We start from the raw sequence: 18,090 nt of genomic DNA, 5'->3' as shown, positions 1-18,090 counted from the left end.
TCCTGCTTCAATCAGGATCTTTAGAATTAAACAGACAAGAGATTACTTACCAAGCATTTTTATATAAAAATAGGAAATAAAGAAGTAATCAGGACTACTTTAGCTATTATTCTTTTACTGTACTCATTAGGTGTGTCATTATTAATTAATATGTTTCTTACCATTAAGAGTGTGAACTACCTAAGAGTACTGATCACATCTTTTTCATCTGTACCATTCTTTGTACACCTAGCTTTAAACTTAGAGCTGAGACAAAGTGTTGAAAAAGTGCAAGCATGCACGCATGTGAGGGGTGGGAAGGGTAGGAGTACAGGAGGGTATGTGTCTTTGTATTGGAGTGTGAAAGGGCAGGTTTACTGAAAGACAGAAACTTCAGTGTGAGCTGAATAGTTAAACAGTCTCAAAATTTATATATCTACCTTTATATTAAATAGCTAAGCATACCCCATAGGTTAAAAAAAAAAATAAATTATATCAAACACCTACTACCATAACAAAATTCTGCTTAAAAACAAATATATATAATCCTCTCATCCCCCACACGTCTGGCCTATACCCCAGTTCTTGTATGCCTATATAAAAATAAATCTTTAAAAAAAAACCTCATTTCTTATGTCTTATTGCAAAAATAATCATTTTTTTTAAAGATTTATTTTATTTTATTTATTTATTTTTTTTTTAATTTATTCATACAAGCACTGGGTACAGTCAGAAGCGCGGGAGGGTGAGAGGATTCACCAGAGCCAGAGCGGGGAGCAGAGCAGGCAGAAGGACCGAAGTACACTGCTGAGGGAAGCAGCGGGTGGCAGGAGAGGTCTGCACGCCATGCGGGACCCTCCTCCAGTGGCCGGGAAGCAGCCGGGGATCGAACTGGCACTGCAAAGGCTGCGGGCAGCTTCGCAACCCAGCGCTCAACCGCTGTGCCACCGGGGAGGCCCAAAAATAATCATTTTTATTCAATTTAAATGTTGACCAAATGACCTGAGGCACTGTGAAACTTTCAAATGCCTTCAAATAACTGTTTATTTGTCTTACACCAATTAGGCTACCCACCCCTATGGGAGGAACCATATCAGACAGAGTCAACATTATATCCTCAAAACCTAGTCAGTGCCTGGCACCTATTAGGTACTCAGTCAATATTTGCTGGATTAATGATGATTTTTTTTTTTATTTTTCTAAAGATTTATTTTATTTTTACAAGAGCTGGGGTACAAGCCAGAGGTGCAGGAGGGTGAGAGGATTCACCAGAGACAGAGCAGGGAGCAGAACAGGCAGATGGACAGAAAGCACTGCTGAGGGGAGCAGCGGGCAAGACAGGAGAGATCTGCCTTGCCATGTGGGAATCTCCCTGTCCGGCAGGGAATAGAACCCGTGCTAAAGAGGCTGTGGACAGCTTCACAGTGATGTGCTCAACCCATTGCGCCACCGGGGAGGCCCTAATGATGAATTTTAAAAACAAACAGCAAAATACTGAAACACTTTAGTTAAATCAATTAGGTAATTTGATGCAATGAAATATTACACAAACTTTAAATTATGGAATAAATATATACATTTGTTAATGTAATAATAACTTATTTAAAAGGTTACAAAGAGTACATAAAATGTGATCTCATTTTTGTTATGTGTATATGCATAAACAAAAATCTCGAGAGTGCTAGAGAGATTGTGACTGTTCACAAGAGTATAGAGCTAAGCTGACAAAAAGACTTGACCAATCTTGTATGTACCATTTAAAACCAAACTTCCAAAAACAGACTAGAAGATTTGAGAGTGTGACATGGCTTTAGGTGTTAAGTTGATTAAATCAAGTAAGCCAGACTTTATTAATCTATTCAAAATGTGACTAAAAATAGAACATAACTAAAGTACCCTTGATGTAACCAATATTTTAAATATATTTTATTTCTAATGAGCCTAATTTATCAGAAATCTGTATCAGCCTAGAATTTGAATGCCCATGGCTCATCTAAAGTACTTCAAAGTTTTATACACACATACACCCACAGAAAACACTTCTCACCTCTATTAATTCATAAACTACTATTGCTGCCACCACTATTACACAATAGCACCAACTAAACACATACTACTTGAAATCCAGCACCAATTCCTTTATTTCTATTACTTCATTTATCTTCACAACCCTCTAGGATTGTTTTATAATCTCTACCACATAGAAGAGGAAACTGAAATTTAGAGAAGTCTCCTGACCAATCAGTTTCATCGATATCATTAGGAAAGTATATATGTATACCAAAATATTAAAATATTTTATTCTACTACAGGTAACCACAACTAAAAGGTAGGTTTCTATTAAAGGTACCTACTAAATGGAAAGTTTTAGTATTAAAAAAGGGTTACAGTGACACTTGATATGCATTCTCTAGATGATACAAGAATTCAGTATAAGTCAAGCAAAGATTTATTTACAAATCAAAGGAAAAGATTAACATAAATTCAAACACATAAATCAAGAGATAAAATTTTTTATCAGAGAACATCTTTAAAATGTGAAAAATTAAGAAAAATCACAATTTATGTTTTATTAAAAATCAGGAATATTCTTTAAAAAAAAAAAGTATACATACCACAATTTTAAGAGGTCCATATTTTTTCTCCTGAGCAGCAAGTGCATTCTTAAAAGGAGTAGGAGTTCTTGGTGTGGTACCCAATATAGATCTTCTAATAGTAGGTGTTCTAAACCTATCCAATCATTTAGATATTGGTATTATAGTCAAAATTTGATTTCATGAGTTAAGGAAAGCAAAATCATGATTAAAGTACACACTCATTTTTCTGCACATATACAAGCTTTATTTAAACATTACAGTGTATTGTAAAGAATGCCTGATAAAACTAATTCTTATTCCAACCCAATTATCTAAAAAACAGCAAAAAAGACTAATATAGGAAAAGTACTAAAAATGTTATTTTGCTTGAGATCAAAGTTTTACATTACATTTTGTTGGTTTTCAGTCTCCTAGAGATAGAATAAAAGGTGGTGTTTTTTTTTCTTATTCTGAGTCCCATATGCATAGGGATTATGATCAGTGTATAAACAGAAAAAAGCTAATCTACTCTTAAAAGTGTGCTCCCTTTTTCTCTAAAAATTATTTAATACCTACTTACCCCACATTCTCCTTTTGATCTTTGGGAGTTGTTTCTTTATGAAGAGGAGTTGTAATGAGAACTTTCTGCCCACAAATAGGGGTTGATGTAAATGAAGGATTCTCTATATTAATTTGTTCATTTCCAGGACATGTATTGAAAAACTGAAAAAGAGAGTTTAGAAATATTTTCTAGGCTGGCAAAATCCCTACACAATTATTAAACTGATAATTTTAAAAAATTATTTCCCCATTCCTCTTGGCAAAGAATTATCGGTAATACTACATTTATATTTCACTCAGTGTAAATTAAACTCCGTAAGGGCAGGAATTTTTTTGTTTATTACTGTTATAAAACACAATACAGGGGCCTTCCTGGTGGTGCAAGGGGTTAAGTCTCAGCACTATGAAGCAATCTGCAGCCACTGCAGCAAGAGTTGATCCCTGGCCAGGGAGCTGACCCACATGGCCCAGCAGTGTGGGTCATGGCTCACCCACTGCTCCCCTCAGCAGTGTATTTCAGTCAGTCTGCCTGGTCTGCTCCCCACTCTGTCTCTGGTGAATCCTCTCACCCACCCACCTTCCCCCACCCACGCCCTGCAACCTCTGGCCTATATCCCTGCCCTTATATGCATAAATAAATAAATCTTTAAAAAAAAAAAAAACAAAATACAAAATTTTTTAAACAGGGTATAATCAAATAGGAATCTATAGATACCACTAATAGCTGCTGTACTAAGTTTTATTTTATTAATAAGCGATCATAAGTCCCCTTTCTATGAGAATATTTTGAATTCAAAATTTCATATAGTGCTATATGACAAAAATATAGCTACCTGGCAAATTTGCCTATTTATTAGAACACAGCTCTGACAAGCTTTGAGCAGTCAAAATTGATATCAGAGTCCACTTTCCAAATGACACAAGTTATTCATTAGATCTTAATTTACTTACAACTGTGAAATACTGCTTTATTTTTGTAGCCAACAAATTAGAAGCAGTGGTAGGAAGAAGTGATAACTGCTTTAAGGTTACTTATAACTGGAATGAATTCTAACATCACTTTCTGGTTCCTGATATCTGCAATACATTTAACCCTAAAATTAGCAGTCACTCTCTTAAAACCCTGCAGAAGGGTACACATTTATAGGATGCAATCCAAAGTCTTTGACAAGTAAATAGATCTTCTGTAGTCATGTCTCACATTTCCAGTCACTTTACACCTAAACTTTACACTTAAGCAAAAGTTGGCAGTGTGCCCAAATCTGATTCTCCTTATGAGGATGCTTTTTAACTCTGAGGCTGGGGTGGGAGTTGGGGGAACACTATTCACATTGTAGTCTATGTAAATGGCATCCCCTAAAGCATGGGGTGGAGGGGCAATTTTCAGAGAACACAGTGGTTGTATACTGCCAAATCCTACTCATCTTCCCAAAGTCAAAATAGTAATTGTCTCCAATAATTTCCAGGATCCTCCAAGTTTATTTGACCATTAAATTTTCTTATCCCATAAAACTTTTTAACTTCTGTCAAGATACTTTCAATAAATACCAGTTCCATCTCTTACTAACTGTAACCTTGGACAAACCATTTAACTTCCGAATTTCATTCCACCTACCTCCGAAGGGTCTTTGAAAGAGAATTAAAAATGTTTAGCACACAGCCAGGAACACTGCACTCATTAACAGGTAAATCGCCCTAATATAACTATCTGCTGCCCAAAGACATAACTACAGGAGAAATAGGTACTTTCAGATATCCCTGGAAAACCTTCTGACACATGAAATCTTACAGTAAGCAATTATATACAAACACATTATTCATCTTTATGATTTAGCAAACAATAAATTGCTAATATATTAAAGATCTAATTTAATCTATCTTATCCACATTTGGAAACATAAACAAAAACAACACTACTACCTGTGAAGGAGAAAATGGTAGTGTTTTCACCGGTGTGTGTCTTAGTGCTGTATTATTGCCGTCATTGAATGACCCGTCACCAAGTTCATTGCCTAGGGACTGACCCACTCGCATTTTTCTCTTCTTTCGGAGAATGGTTGGTGGGGTGCTAAACTTGGTCACGTTTGGTGATGTCAAAGGAACAGCCTCACTGTCTGAACCATTACAACTGTTTTTTTTCCCTTCAAGTACAAGACTAACGTTAAATTGACATTCCATGGTTCCTTCGTTGTGTTGAATTCGCATTAGTTTAACTGGGGTGGATTTCACAGGAGAAGTAGCAGCATCAGAAAGATCAAAACTGGTAACATCACTCCACGCTACAGGATCCTGCAATAAATTATTAACTAAAGTAATTCTATCACCTCTTTAAATCTGATCTTGAAAGAAAGATAATATTAATAGTTAATTACTCATTTTTATCAGTAGAAATAGACTTTTCCTGCCCATCATTTTTAAAGCAAGACCATTTGAGAGGAAGAGATTATAGTTTTACTAAAACTCCAATTTGCAACATTCCAAAATAATATTTCAACTAATCCAGTAACTAAAGCTGAATGCCAAAGTATTTTAAATTAAAAGGAACACATTATTTTCAATAATTATCAAAGAGTACAATTATCATATATTCCACATCTGAAAAAATACTATCACTCTACATAATCATTAAGTAATGTATATGAAACACCTTCAAAACAGTCATATACTTTAATCTAGGAGATTAGTTTAATTTCAGGACATAATTAAGATTTTGCACAAAGCTTTATGTAATATGTTCTGTAATTTGTAAAACTGAAAAACTGTACTGTACACCACCTAAGTGTCCATTAATAACTATATATTGGATAAATTTTGTTACATTCATATCATAGAATACTATGAAGCCACTGAAAACTTAAAAAACAAGAACACAGACATGTTCATGATATAATGTGGAGAAAAAAGTCTACAAGCATAATGCATAAATGTATATTGGGTTTAAAAATATAAGCATACAAGATATGCAAACAACCTAAATGCCCCAGAACTGATGAGTGGATCAAGGTATGATATATCTATATCTATATAGATACAGATATATACACAATGGAATACTACTCAGTTATGAAAAAAGATAAACTCATGCCATTTTTATTAACATGGACAGAACTAGAAGGGATTATTCTAAGTGAAGTGACTCAGATGGAGAAAGATGGTTTCACTTATATGTGTAATCTAAAAAAAAAAAAAAACAAAGGATCAGATAAAGACAAACTGTGAGAGACCTACCCTTGAAAGTAGATGGTAGATATGAGACATTCAGGAGAAGAGATGGGGAGAGAAGAGGGGAGAGTAGAAAACAGAAGAGAGGGGAACACAATGGAATATGGTAGAGGACTGTGGGTGCTTTGGTGGTGGAAAAACTACAGCAATCTCACCTGAGGGGAGAAGCCCTATATCGTGAAAAAATAAACAAGGATGTTTAAAAAATAAAAATAATAGGGGCCTCCCCGGTGGTGCAGCGGTTGAGCGCTGGGCTGCGAAGCTGCCCACAGCCTCTGCAGCGCCGGTTAGATCCCAGGCTGCTGGCGAGGGTCCCACATGGCGCGCAGACCTCTTCTGCCGCCCGCTGCTCCCCTCAGCAGTGTACTTCAGTCCCTCTGCCTATTCTGTTCCCTGCTCTGGCTCTGGTGAATTCTCTCACCCTCCTGTGCTTCTGACTGTACCCAGTACTTGTATAAATAAACAAATAAATCTTTTTTTTTAAAAAAAAGAACATTGGCTTTAAAAAAAAAAAAAACCAATAAATTAAAATTTAGGCATATACGTGTGTTTTATATGTATCGAACACAGCCTAAAAGGAAATACATCTAATTATTAACTCTGGGTTTATGAAGGATCTTAATTTTCTTCTTTGCAGTTTTCTCTAGTTTCCAACCCTCTCTAATATAGTTGTATGATTTATGAAATAAAAAAGTGAATTGTTAAAATTTTAATTTTTAAAAATCTGTACAAAGTTAAAAACAATGCTATACAAGGTATAAAACTGAGAAAGAATATTTAAAAAAAAAAAGCCTTTGCCAGAAGTCACTGCAAAATAGAACAAAAGTTAAGTATGGTATGCAAAGTGATGCTAACCATAAAACTGGTCAGGGTCCACTAAAGTTTCTGAACATCAACCATGTCACTAAAAGTAAGTTTTTGAAAATTGTGATTTCAGACTTACAGATTCAATAAGTTCTAGAGTCTCTGCAAATTCTGGGATGGTCTGTAGAGAGGACAGCACAGCATTTGCCTCTACGGCCAGGAACTTTGTGGGTGAATTCTGCTGCGCAGACACAGTCTGATTTTCATCCATACTGTAAAACTCACTAGTGTGCTCCTCAAGGCTATTTAGAGTATTAGACATGGTATCATCCATGAGGAAACTACCAGACCAGCTAGAAAAGCTTCCAGGCTGCTAAAAATACAAAAGAAATTTGAGTATTATTTTGTCATTCTCAACCTAAGCAAAAATTTGGATTTTTAAGTAGGAGATTTTTTTCTAGAACAACATATTTCACAATATATCAGCTAAAAATATACTGACAAATATATGGTCCCTTGCAAAATTGATATAAATTTTTTTCATTAAACCTTGTATCTTGACCATACTTCTTTTTTCTAACTAATTTTTTTAATCTATAATCATGGCGAGATAAAACAAGTATGAATATACAATATAAACCATAAATTCCTAGAATCTGGCCTCTTTCTACCTTTTAAACTTCATCTTCCAACCCTCTTCGTACTATAGTGCTTGCAATTCCCTGATTAGTTAGTCTTTGACTCTGGGGTACAAGTACTGCTATTCCCTATCTAAAATGCCCCTCACCCCTACCAATTGACCAGGGAAACTTTTAAGATACAATTCAATATTAGAAAATATTCCATCTGATTATATACTTTCACCTGTTCCATTTACAGCAGTGTCCTAACTCATCTACCTTGTTAATACACAATCATATCCTGTCTTTTAAGTCTGAGCTCAAATTCCCCCATAGGCCCTCCCCAGAGTATCTAATTATTAATTAGACAACTCTCCTATGTACTCCCAAATAACTTTGTGACATAGTTTATCACATTGTATCCTGTTTCTTGTCTATGGTCCCAATGCAGAGTAAATCCTCTAAAGTCAGGATCTGTATCAGATGTACACTGAGCAATTTACTTAGCATATGATTGTAGCTTCCTAATATCTCATTAAAAAAGAGACCTCAAAGACCCATGATTGAGAAACAACATGTATTTTGAAAGTTATTAAGAAGACTGAACCCTAAGAGTTCTCAGTATAAGGGAAAAAACATTTTTTTCTTTTTCCTTTTTTTGTTACCTATATGAGATGATGGATGGGATGTTATCATAGCAAACATTTCACAACATATATATAGCAAATAATTATGCTATACACCCTAAACTTATACAGTGGTATATGTCAATTATATCGCAATGAAACTATTGGAAAAAGAAAAAATATATAAATAAATCTGCTCAACATGGGGCCACAGGTATGAGCAATCAAAATGTGGCTAGTGCAAATGGGAGTTGAATTTTAAAATTTTATTTAAAATTAAATGTGGTTAGTAGCTACCATAATGTAAAAAAGCACATTTCCCAGGCCATAGGAAGCACTGAGTAAATGGTACCTATTACTATTAAAAAATCAAAATTACTAGAATGTGCTAGAGATTCATAATAACAAAATACTATGTTTTAAATTAAGGTGGAAAGTTTTCAACATTATTGCATAACAAATTCCACATGTTTGAAAGATTCCTAAAAATAAATTAAAACAATCTTATATCATAAGCCTAGTTGTCTTCTGAGTTTACAATCCCTTTCTGTAAATAGCTTCCAAATTACATGTATTTTAATTGAACTTGCAGGTGGGAAAAAGATTTAAAGAGAGACGTTACTGGACCTACTGGAAAAAATATAGGGTTGCAATCAATACATACTTAAATCTGAATCCCTAACAATAAACCACGAGCTAGAACATAGTTAATATAAGAATAACTAAGAATACATATAAAACACCTACAATAGTGGAACATAATGGACACTCAGTTAAAACAGCAATTACTGTTCTCACATAATTGTTAAGAAGAATAAACTTTATATGTGTATGGAGTCTATTCTACTGAGGGTAACAACTTTACTAGACTCTCCAATCTCCTTCTTCAAACAGATATTGATGAGAATCAGCTTCAGAAAGCAAGTTAAAAAGATTGGTAACTTGTCTCCCTTTCAAAAGCAAAAGGCCCATCTATCATAGCCTTCTTAACTGAGGTAGAATGATTACCATTTACCCTAATTTAATACTCCTACCTACTCTCATCAACCCAATCTCAGACAATAATTTTCAAACCTGGTTACCAAAACCCAACATCCATATAAAAATTTCTTTAGAAAGCCTAATATCTAAATGTCCCCTTTTACCATACTGCTATTAATTTTTTTCCAATTTACTGAAATCTAAACATAGTAAATAGGAAAAAATTTTCAAAGACAACAAAAGTAATTTTGGAGCACATAAATTTGTACTCATCTATTAAATCCTTTTACAAACTTCATTTTTTTCTATTAAAGGCATCATTACATGGAATGTCAAAAAAAAAGAAACCAAAGCCTAATCTAAACCACAGCTTAAGTCAACTTGACATTTATGACTCAAGAAGCATCTTAATACAGGATGTTGTAAAATACATTCAAAGAGACGCATATTCTACCAGGCAACCTCAAATTTGCAAATCAGAAACTATTTTAAGTCCATATTAAATCTGAAGTCATACTGAATATGCTTTCCACTTGTCAACATGAAAGTCAATGTCAATGAAAACAGTAAAAATATATAAAGCATAGAACAGTAAAACCTAAACATTTAAACTTATTTCTTACTGATGGAACTCGCTTTCTTCTGACTTCATTCTCAGCTGACATAAGAAGCAATTCAAGTTCCTTTATTTTTTTTTCCTTATCAGGATCTTCATCACCAAAGGGTTGCTAAAATAATTAAGTAAAAAGACAAAAACAGGTTACTAATTAGTTAGCTACTTAATTAGCTACTTAGTAATCAGTGTTTTAATTTTTTATTTTCTTTTATGTAACATAAAATTTTTTCTCGAATAAAGTCTAACACTGATAAATTCCAAATATGCACTATCACAATTCCTTTGTTATTTAATGAGCTACTGGTAAATATTTTCAATTTGAAAGAAAAGATTTCGGAAATTTAAATATATTTTTAAAAACTTATATTGTTATGTTTGGAGTATGTTTTAATTTACTGAAACTTAACACATACATATTCTATCCAATTTAGCAAAAATGTGTTCATTCACAACATGAAACTTTAAGTTGGAATAAAAAAACTACCTTATTGGTGCTCTTAACTACGTTACATTTGTACAATTTACGTTTCTCAAACACACTTACCAGCTTTTTCCTGTAAGGTTATAATATTCAAAGTAAACAGGTATTATTTACTTACTTTTAGTGCTTATTGAGATGATATTCAGAGAGAATTATTTCTGTTCTAGTTTTGTTTTATAAATAAGGAAAGAGGCATAGACTTTCAAAAATACATTTCCAAAGCATTTTTGGCTGGTGGGGGGGGGGTAGTTATAAATAAAAAATTACCTGAATAAAAGCAGAAGTCTGAACATGTTCTACACAATTGCCTTCAGATGACACATATTGGTAACCTGGGATCTAAAAATTAAAACATAAACATCATAACATGCAATATTATATACATTTTTTGACTCTGAGGGAAAACACAAAAACTCTACCAATATAGCATTAAAAACTCAGAAAGTAGCTTATGAACTTTTAAAATGTATACCTATTATAATATATCCAATAACTGCATCTTTCTTAGAATTTACTGATTAAAAGTCATTGACACTTAAGAAAGACCTATCTTTTCCCAGATGAAATATGAAAACTACTTGACCTAGATTAACCAGTCTTCCTACTACCTACAACAGCCATCAAATATTTTTTAATCAACTATTAGACATTTTGCTCTATCTATTGGAAAAGACAAAGCAATTGTGTTCCTATCTTTCAGAAAAGGATCTGATTCATATGAAGCACTCAAAAAGACATCTAAAGCAAGTGTTTCAATTTCATATTTTCAACTCCTACCACCACTCCATGCTAATCTCTGGGTAGAAAGATAATGAGAACAGAGGCTTCTTCTGTTATTTGCCTTAGAACATCAACCTTTCAAAAAATCAGTAAAATAAGGTAAACAATTCTTAAAGTATAAGAAATATCCTTATCTTTACAACATATTTTTAGATCATTGAAACACTCCCCTGGCCCAATAAGTTTTTAAAATTATCTTTCTATGAGTTAAAAAAATAAATTTAAATAAACTTTCTAAGCTAGAAGGAAAATGTTTCAGTTTATGCTGCTGAAATCTAGGACTCTAAAGAAAAATGTAAAGAAACAGACAATAAAAAACCTTAAGGTATTATGTATCAGTAGATAACTCACACTGTCATCACATTTTCTAATTTGTAAATTAAAAATGCCATTACTTTTTTTAAGCGGTTCTTTTAAAATTATGTCTAAAAAATAATGTCCATCAGTGGACTTAACATAGAATCTGAAGTCTACTAACACAGATTTTTAACACCTAGTCAAATTTTATCTTTTGGAAGATACTATTAAATCTTGACTCACTCTTCATATCTTATGTGACAAGAAACAAGAAATGCTCAACATGAAAAATGGCATGAAACAGGTAAACAGGAAAATATATAATGAACCTTATAAAAACTCCTAAGCTAATTTCTTGCAGGTAGGAAAATTCACTCTAAGGAAACAGAGCTTGCCCTATTCTGAGCTTAGGTAATCTCTACTCTAAAGACCCTAACAAAGACTGAAGCCAATCTACTGATTGGTATTTAGAAGGAAAAGCAAAGCAGAATGCCAAAGACCAATTATTTATCACACTTCTCAAAATGATGGCTTGAATGATTATTTACTATTTCCTCCTTTAAACCATTTTGTATACATTTACATGTTAAAGACAGGCAATATTTCAATAAAACAAAAACTTTTTAAAAAGAAATTATAATAGATTGTAAAGCACAGAAGACCATTAGTTTTTAATCCTAAATGAAGACGCAAAGAATGATAGTATTAAGAAATGCACATACTACATTTCTTAACTAATGAAAGATTATGAAAGGAAACATCTTAATGAGTTAGTTTCCAAAATATTTAACAATCAAAACAACAGACATAAACCTCCACTAATGGTTTAGCTGTTAGTTATAGCCTGTTTTTATTTTCAGTTTAGAAATTTAAAAGTCTATATCCCCCTTAATACATGTTGTATTTGCCCTATTAAGAAACCAAACACCTTTCCATATAGCAAGGAAGAAAATTTTAAAATAATAAAGGTATTAAAAAAGTATGTGCCTGAACAGGTATGTAGAACTGATTCTGGGTTTGCAAATGGTCCATAGTTGCACAAGGTTTGTGTTGAAGTTTAGTTGAAGATCGTTCTGATTTTATTCCATCTTGTAAGTAACCCTCCTGTTCCACTTTTCTTCGCATAGTAGAATTCCAATGATTTTTGATAGAATTATCAGTCCTAAGAAATGAAAGTGTATAGTTTTAAAAGAAAGTATACAAAGTGCTTAAAACAAATTTTAAGTGGTGAAATTAGATACTTTTTTAATGTATGTCTATATGCCAGGCATAGTGGCAAGCACTGAAGATTTTATAAAAGTGAATAAGGCAAAGAAAGTCCCTCCTCATGTAGCTATCATTCTTACCAGCAGCATGACAGCATGGAAGGACAGAAAAATAAAAAAAAAAAAAAAAAAAAAGAAGAAGAAGAAAGAAAAATATTATGCAAAGTAGGATAAGAGAAATAGAGTAATTCTGATTACATGGTTCAGGGAGGCATCTGTGAGATGACAGTCAAGCTAAAAGCTGAATGACAAGAATGAGTCAGCCATATAAGAGTAGAAAAAGGTCATAGTGACGGTAAAGGGCTAAAAGTCAGGAATAAACATGGTCATGAGAAGTAAAGTACGAATTACAGAATCTCAGCATACTTTTTTTACTTTTTGGAACAAACTATCTATGGAAGAAAAGTCCATTGGCTCCCTTTTTATAACCTATGGCTCCCTTTATAAAAATGTAAATCTTTACAATTACTTGTAGTATGAATTCCACCCTTCATAAAGTATACAATTACTGAAAAACTACTTTATGTTAAGGTACTAAGCTAGGTTTTATGAAGAGTAAGAAAAGTGAGATTGGAAACACAGAAGTGCCCAGATTAGGTTCAGTAACAGATGAAAACTTAACACTATGCTCTAATTTCCTTATCTATAAAACAAAAACAGCAGTCATATACAGTGTTAAAAAACAATGTTACCTCGATAAAAAAAAATACAATAAAAAAATAAAAAACAGCACTGTTTGCATATTTCACAAGCATATAAAGATTAAGAATATATGTAAAAGCACTTTACAAACTATGAAATACCACATAAAGATTATGGCAATAAAAAACAAATGCATTATTTCTGAGTGAAGTACAGATTTTCCCAAGGTTTTTGGTCTACTGTATCATAGACTATTAGGAAATATTTGAACCAGTACAATGTGTAGTATACTTACTACACTTGTAGTATACATCTCTGCTTGTGAGGGAAATTTTTTTCAGCCACATGGATGAATAAACTACTCCATGACTTGATCATACCATAATTAATTAAGAATTGAATTTTCTGTAATCACTTTCATAGCAGTTTGTTTCGGTGAGTGTACTTGTTATTTTCCAATCTTATGCATAAAATCCAAAACAAAATAAAGCTTGTCAATTTAGATTCCATTTCAGTCAAGTGCATACAAAGATCTGCACAATTGGCTTTGATATATAAACATGATTTTGGGAGTGTAGTAAATGTTCATATAATTTAAAAATCCATCATTTTATTGACTAAATTGCTGCTATAAAATATATCATTTAAAAAGCAATTCTATCCCTCACCTCATAGTTTATTACAAATAGTCCCAATGGGTTGCTTGTATTATGCAGTCTAATATTTAATTACAAATAAAAATCACGGGGTGCTTGTAAATATATTTAATAGTGACACAATAATGATCAAGATTAAGTACAGGGGCCTCCCTGGTGGCTTAAGGGGTTAAGCACCGCACTATGAAGCAATCCGCAGCCTCTGCAGCCTGAGTTCGATCCCCAGCCCGCAAGGGAGCAACCCACATGGCACAGCAGACCTCTCCTGACTGGCCCACTGCTCCCCTTAGCAGTGTACTTCAGTCAATTTGCCTGTTCTGTTCCCCACTCTGTCTCTGTTGAATCCTCTCACCCCCCACATTTCTGGCCTGTACCCCAGCTCTTGTGTGCATAAATAAATAAATCTTAAAAAAAAAAGATTAAGTACAGAAAAACATATATACATTTATATAAGCACCTTCCAGGAAGTAGTTTGGCAATTTCTGCCCAACGATTTCCCAATCTTTTATGTGCTTCATAGATGATCCTGTCCTCCTCTTCAGTCCAGGAAGATTTCTTTACCTCAGGATTCAGATGATTATGCCACCTTTCTCTACACTGCTTGCCTATTCTTCCCTTTAAATGTTTTGCAATTAAAGACCATCTTTTTGGGCCATATTTCTGAACTAATTCAATAACCTAAGAAACAGAAAAACAAAGTTTAAAAAAGCATTACCTTAATATACAAATATCAAATCATTATATTATATAGGTGAAACTAATATGTCAATTATATCTCAATTTTTAAAAAAGTGTTACCTTAACAGAATTTTAAAACATATAAAAAAAACCCCAAGATACTACTTTTTACATTATCTTATGAGTTTCTGTTTCCTATTTCTACAGGAAGTTAATTTCATATATCCTTATAATGATAATTTCATATATCCTTATAAAATCACTAATCATGTGTTGACTATTTAATTTCCAGTCCCAATTCCTGCCACTGCTAAGACACTACTTTTTAAAAAACGTATTAAAGTCAAGCCACAACTATAAACTTAATATAAAAACAATTCTAATAATAAATATTACCTCAACATTCACCAAGTTCAAAAACTGATCCCAGATTTATCTAAAATACAAGATACTAATTAAAGTGACTTGGAATTTTAGTTTTCATAATTTAAAATAACAGTAAAACTGTTGAGATTTATGCATTTTCTATTCTTTTTTCTTAAAAAAAAAGAGCTTCAGCTAAAAGCCAAATAAATGGAAGCAGGAAGGATATACAGTTACTATCTTTTTATTTCTTCCTTTCTCAAACTGAAAGGATACAGATCAAATATTTCAAAATTTGTCATTGTCCATCAAGATCAGATCAAATGTGAGCCTAGTGAAGTAACTTGTTTTGCTTTGAGTAGTAGGAAGAATGTTCTAATTCCCCAAATATTAACAACTTTTATGTTAAATAAGTGCATGAACTAAAGGGCTATTCCTAATGGAGGACAGAAACTCTCCCATTCTCAGCTTTTATAACACAAAGAATTATGATCGTTTTGAAATCATCCAACCCTTTAGGTACAGTTGCTCTGATATCTTATTTGAGGGTTCATAATAGGTCATGAGAGAAAGTTAAGAATACCGACACTATATATCATGCTATCAAATAAAAAAATTAAATTCTGTTTTCTAAATGTTAGCTCAGTTTCCAATAAGAAACTATATCTAAGCTGTAAACATGGTAACCAGACTGATAACAAGTATTTTGTCCATGCAAAAAAAATCTCATATATATAACATTGGGTTTAACAATTGAGAAAAAACAATTCAAGACACTAACCTTTCAATTCTTATACAAGCAGTACTAAGAGAATAAAACCAAAATGATTTAAACATGTTTTATAAGTTAAAACAACGTATTAGGAGATATCCAAATTGGAAAGAAGAAATACAACTGTTGCTCTTTACAGATGTTATATACTGATAATCCTACAGACTCTATCAAAAAAATTTTGAATCAACAAACTCAAGTAAAGCTGCAGAATACAATATCAATATACAAAAATATGTTGGATTTATATGTACTGATAACTATCAGAAAGAGAAATCAAGAAGATAATCCTATTTATGAAAGTGCAAAGTGCATTAAAAGGAATAAAATACCCAGAAATAAATTTAACAAAGGAAGTAAAAGATCTATACACTGAAAATTATAAGACATTAATGAAAGAAATCAAAGAAAACACAAATAAATGATATTGTATGCTCATGGATTATAAGAAATGTTAAATTGTCCATATTACCCAAAGCCATCTACAGATTCAATGCAATCCCTATCGAAATTCAAATGACATTTTTCACAAAAACAGAACAACCCTAAAATGTGCATGGAACCACAGAAACCCCAAATAGCCAAAGCAATCTTGAGAAAGATAAACAGTGCTGGAAACATCACAAACTCTGATTTCAAACTGCATTTCAAAGCTACAGTAATCCAACAGTATGAAACTCATATAAAAGTGAACACATGGATCAATGGAACCAGATAGAAAGCCCAGAAATAAACCCAAGCATATATGGACAGTTAATTTATGGCAAAGGAATTGAGAATGGAAAAAGGTCAGTTTCATCAATAAATGATGCTGGGAAAATTGGACAGTCAGCCTGCAAAAAATGAAGATGGACCATTATCTTACTGAATTAACAAAAATTAACTCAAAATCAATTGAAGACTTGAATGAAAGATCTGGAACCATAAAAATTCTAGAATAAAACGAAGGCAGTAAGTTCCTTTAATATTAGTCTTAGCAATGATTTTTTGGCTCTTACACCAAAAGCAAAGGCAACAAAAGCAAAAATATACAAATGGGGCTTTATCAAACCAAAATGATTCTACACAGCAAAGGAAACCGTAAATAAAATGAAACGGCAACCGACTGAATGAGAGAAAGCATCTACAAATCATACAGCTGTTAAGGGTTAATATACAAATTGTATATAGAACGCATACAACTCAATAGCAAACAAAAAAATCTGATTTAAAAAATGGGCAGAGGATCTGAACATTTTTCCAAAGATATACAGATGGCCAATAGGTATATGAAAATATGCTCAATATCACTAATCATCAAAGAAATGCAAATCACAATCACAATGAGCTATGATCTCCTACTTGTTAGAATGGTTAATATCAATAAGACAAAAAATAACAATTGTTAGTAAGGATGTGGAGAAAAGAGAAAGTGTGTACACTGTTTATGGGAATGTGAATTGGCACAACCATTGAGGAAGAACAAAATGGAGATACTCCAGAAAATTAAACCTAGAACTACAATATGATCCAGCAATTCCACTTCTGGCTATTTATCAGAAGAAAACAAAATACTAAGTTTAAAGATACCTGCGCCCTCATATTCAATGCAGCATTATTTATAATAGCCAAAACATGGATACAACCTAAGTGTCCATCATAGGATAAATAAAGGAGAAAATAATTACATATCTATGTAATATATATGTGTGTATACACACACACACACACACACACACATATTGAGAGAGATTATTCAGTCATAAAAAAAGCTGAAATATTGCCATTTGTGACAACATGGAGAGACCTAGAGGTATTATGCCAAGTAAAATAGATTAGAGAGATAAAGACAAATTCCATTACATATGAAATATGAAAACAAAAGCTAAGTTAATAGATATAGAGAACAGACTGGTGGTTGCCAGAGGCAAGGTGTATAGAAAGGTGAGTAAAATGCGGGAAGAGGTCAAAAGGCACAAACTTCCAGTGATGAAATAAGTCAGTCAGTCATGGAGATGCAATGTACAGCATGGCAGTTACAGGTAAGAATTCTGTATTATGTATTTGAAAGTTGCTGAGAAAGTAAATTTTAAAAGTTCTCATCACAAGAAAAAAAATATAACTAAGTCTGGTGATGAAATGTTGACTTAGACTTAGTGATCATTTCACAACACATACAAGTTTCAAATCAT

General features: G+C 32.8%; 1 protein-coding gene across 4 annotated transcripts in view; it reads right to left on the bottom strand.

Moving 5' to 3' along the window:
• The window catches only part of MYBL1 (MYB proto-oncogene like 1), a 34,883-nt gene that overhangs the window by 5,033 nt on the left and 11,760 nt on the right, over positions 1 to 18,090 (bottom strand). For all 4 annotated transcript variants that reach the window (XM_037505893.2, XM_054692218.1, XM_054692216.1 and 1 more), the window contains exons 5-12: positions 14,564 to 14,784; positions 12,531 to 12,705; positions 10,734 to 10,805; positions 9,993 to 10,097; positions 7,282 to 7,515; positions 5,037 to 5,405; positions 3,136 to 3,278; positions 2,595 to 2,709 (exon numbers count right to left, since the gene is read on the bottom strand). In XM_037505893.2, coding sequence (XP_037361790.1) covers positions 2,595 to 2,709; positions 3,136 to 3,278; positions 5,037 to 5,405; positions 7,282 to 7,515; positions 9,993 to 10,097; positions 10,734 to 10,805; positions 12,531 to 12,705; positions 14,564 to 14,784 — 1,434 coding nt within the window. The remainder of the gene's footprint in view (positions 1 to 2,594; positions 2,710 to 3,135; positions 3,279 to 5,036; positions 5,406 to 7,281; positions 7,516 to 9,992; positions 10,098 to 10,733; positions 10,806 to 12,530; positions 12,706 to 14,563; positions 14,785 to 18,090) is intronic.

The sequence above is a fragment of the Talpa occidentalis genome, unplaced genomic scaffold, assembly GCF_014898055.3.
Source record: "Talpa occidentalis isolate TD23 unplaced genomic scaffold, MPIMG_talOcc4v2.1, whole genome shotgun sequence".
NCBI classification, from domain to species: domain Eukaryota; kingdom Metazoa; phylum Chordata; class Mammalia; order Eulipotyphla; family Talpidae; genus Talpa; species Talpa occidentalis.
Note: the sequence above shows the minus strand (reverse complement) of the source record. Positions and strands in the feature narration are given on the sequence as shown.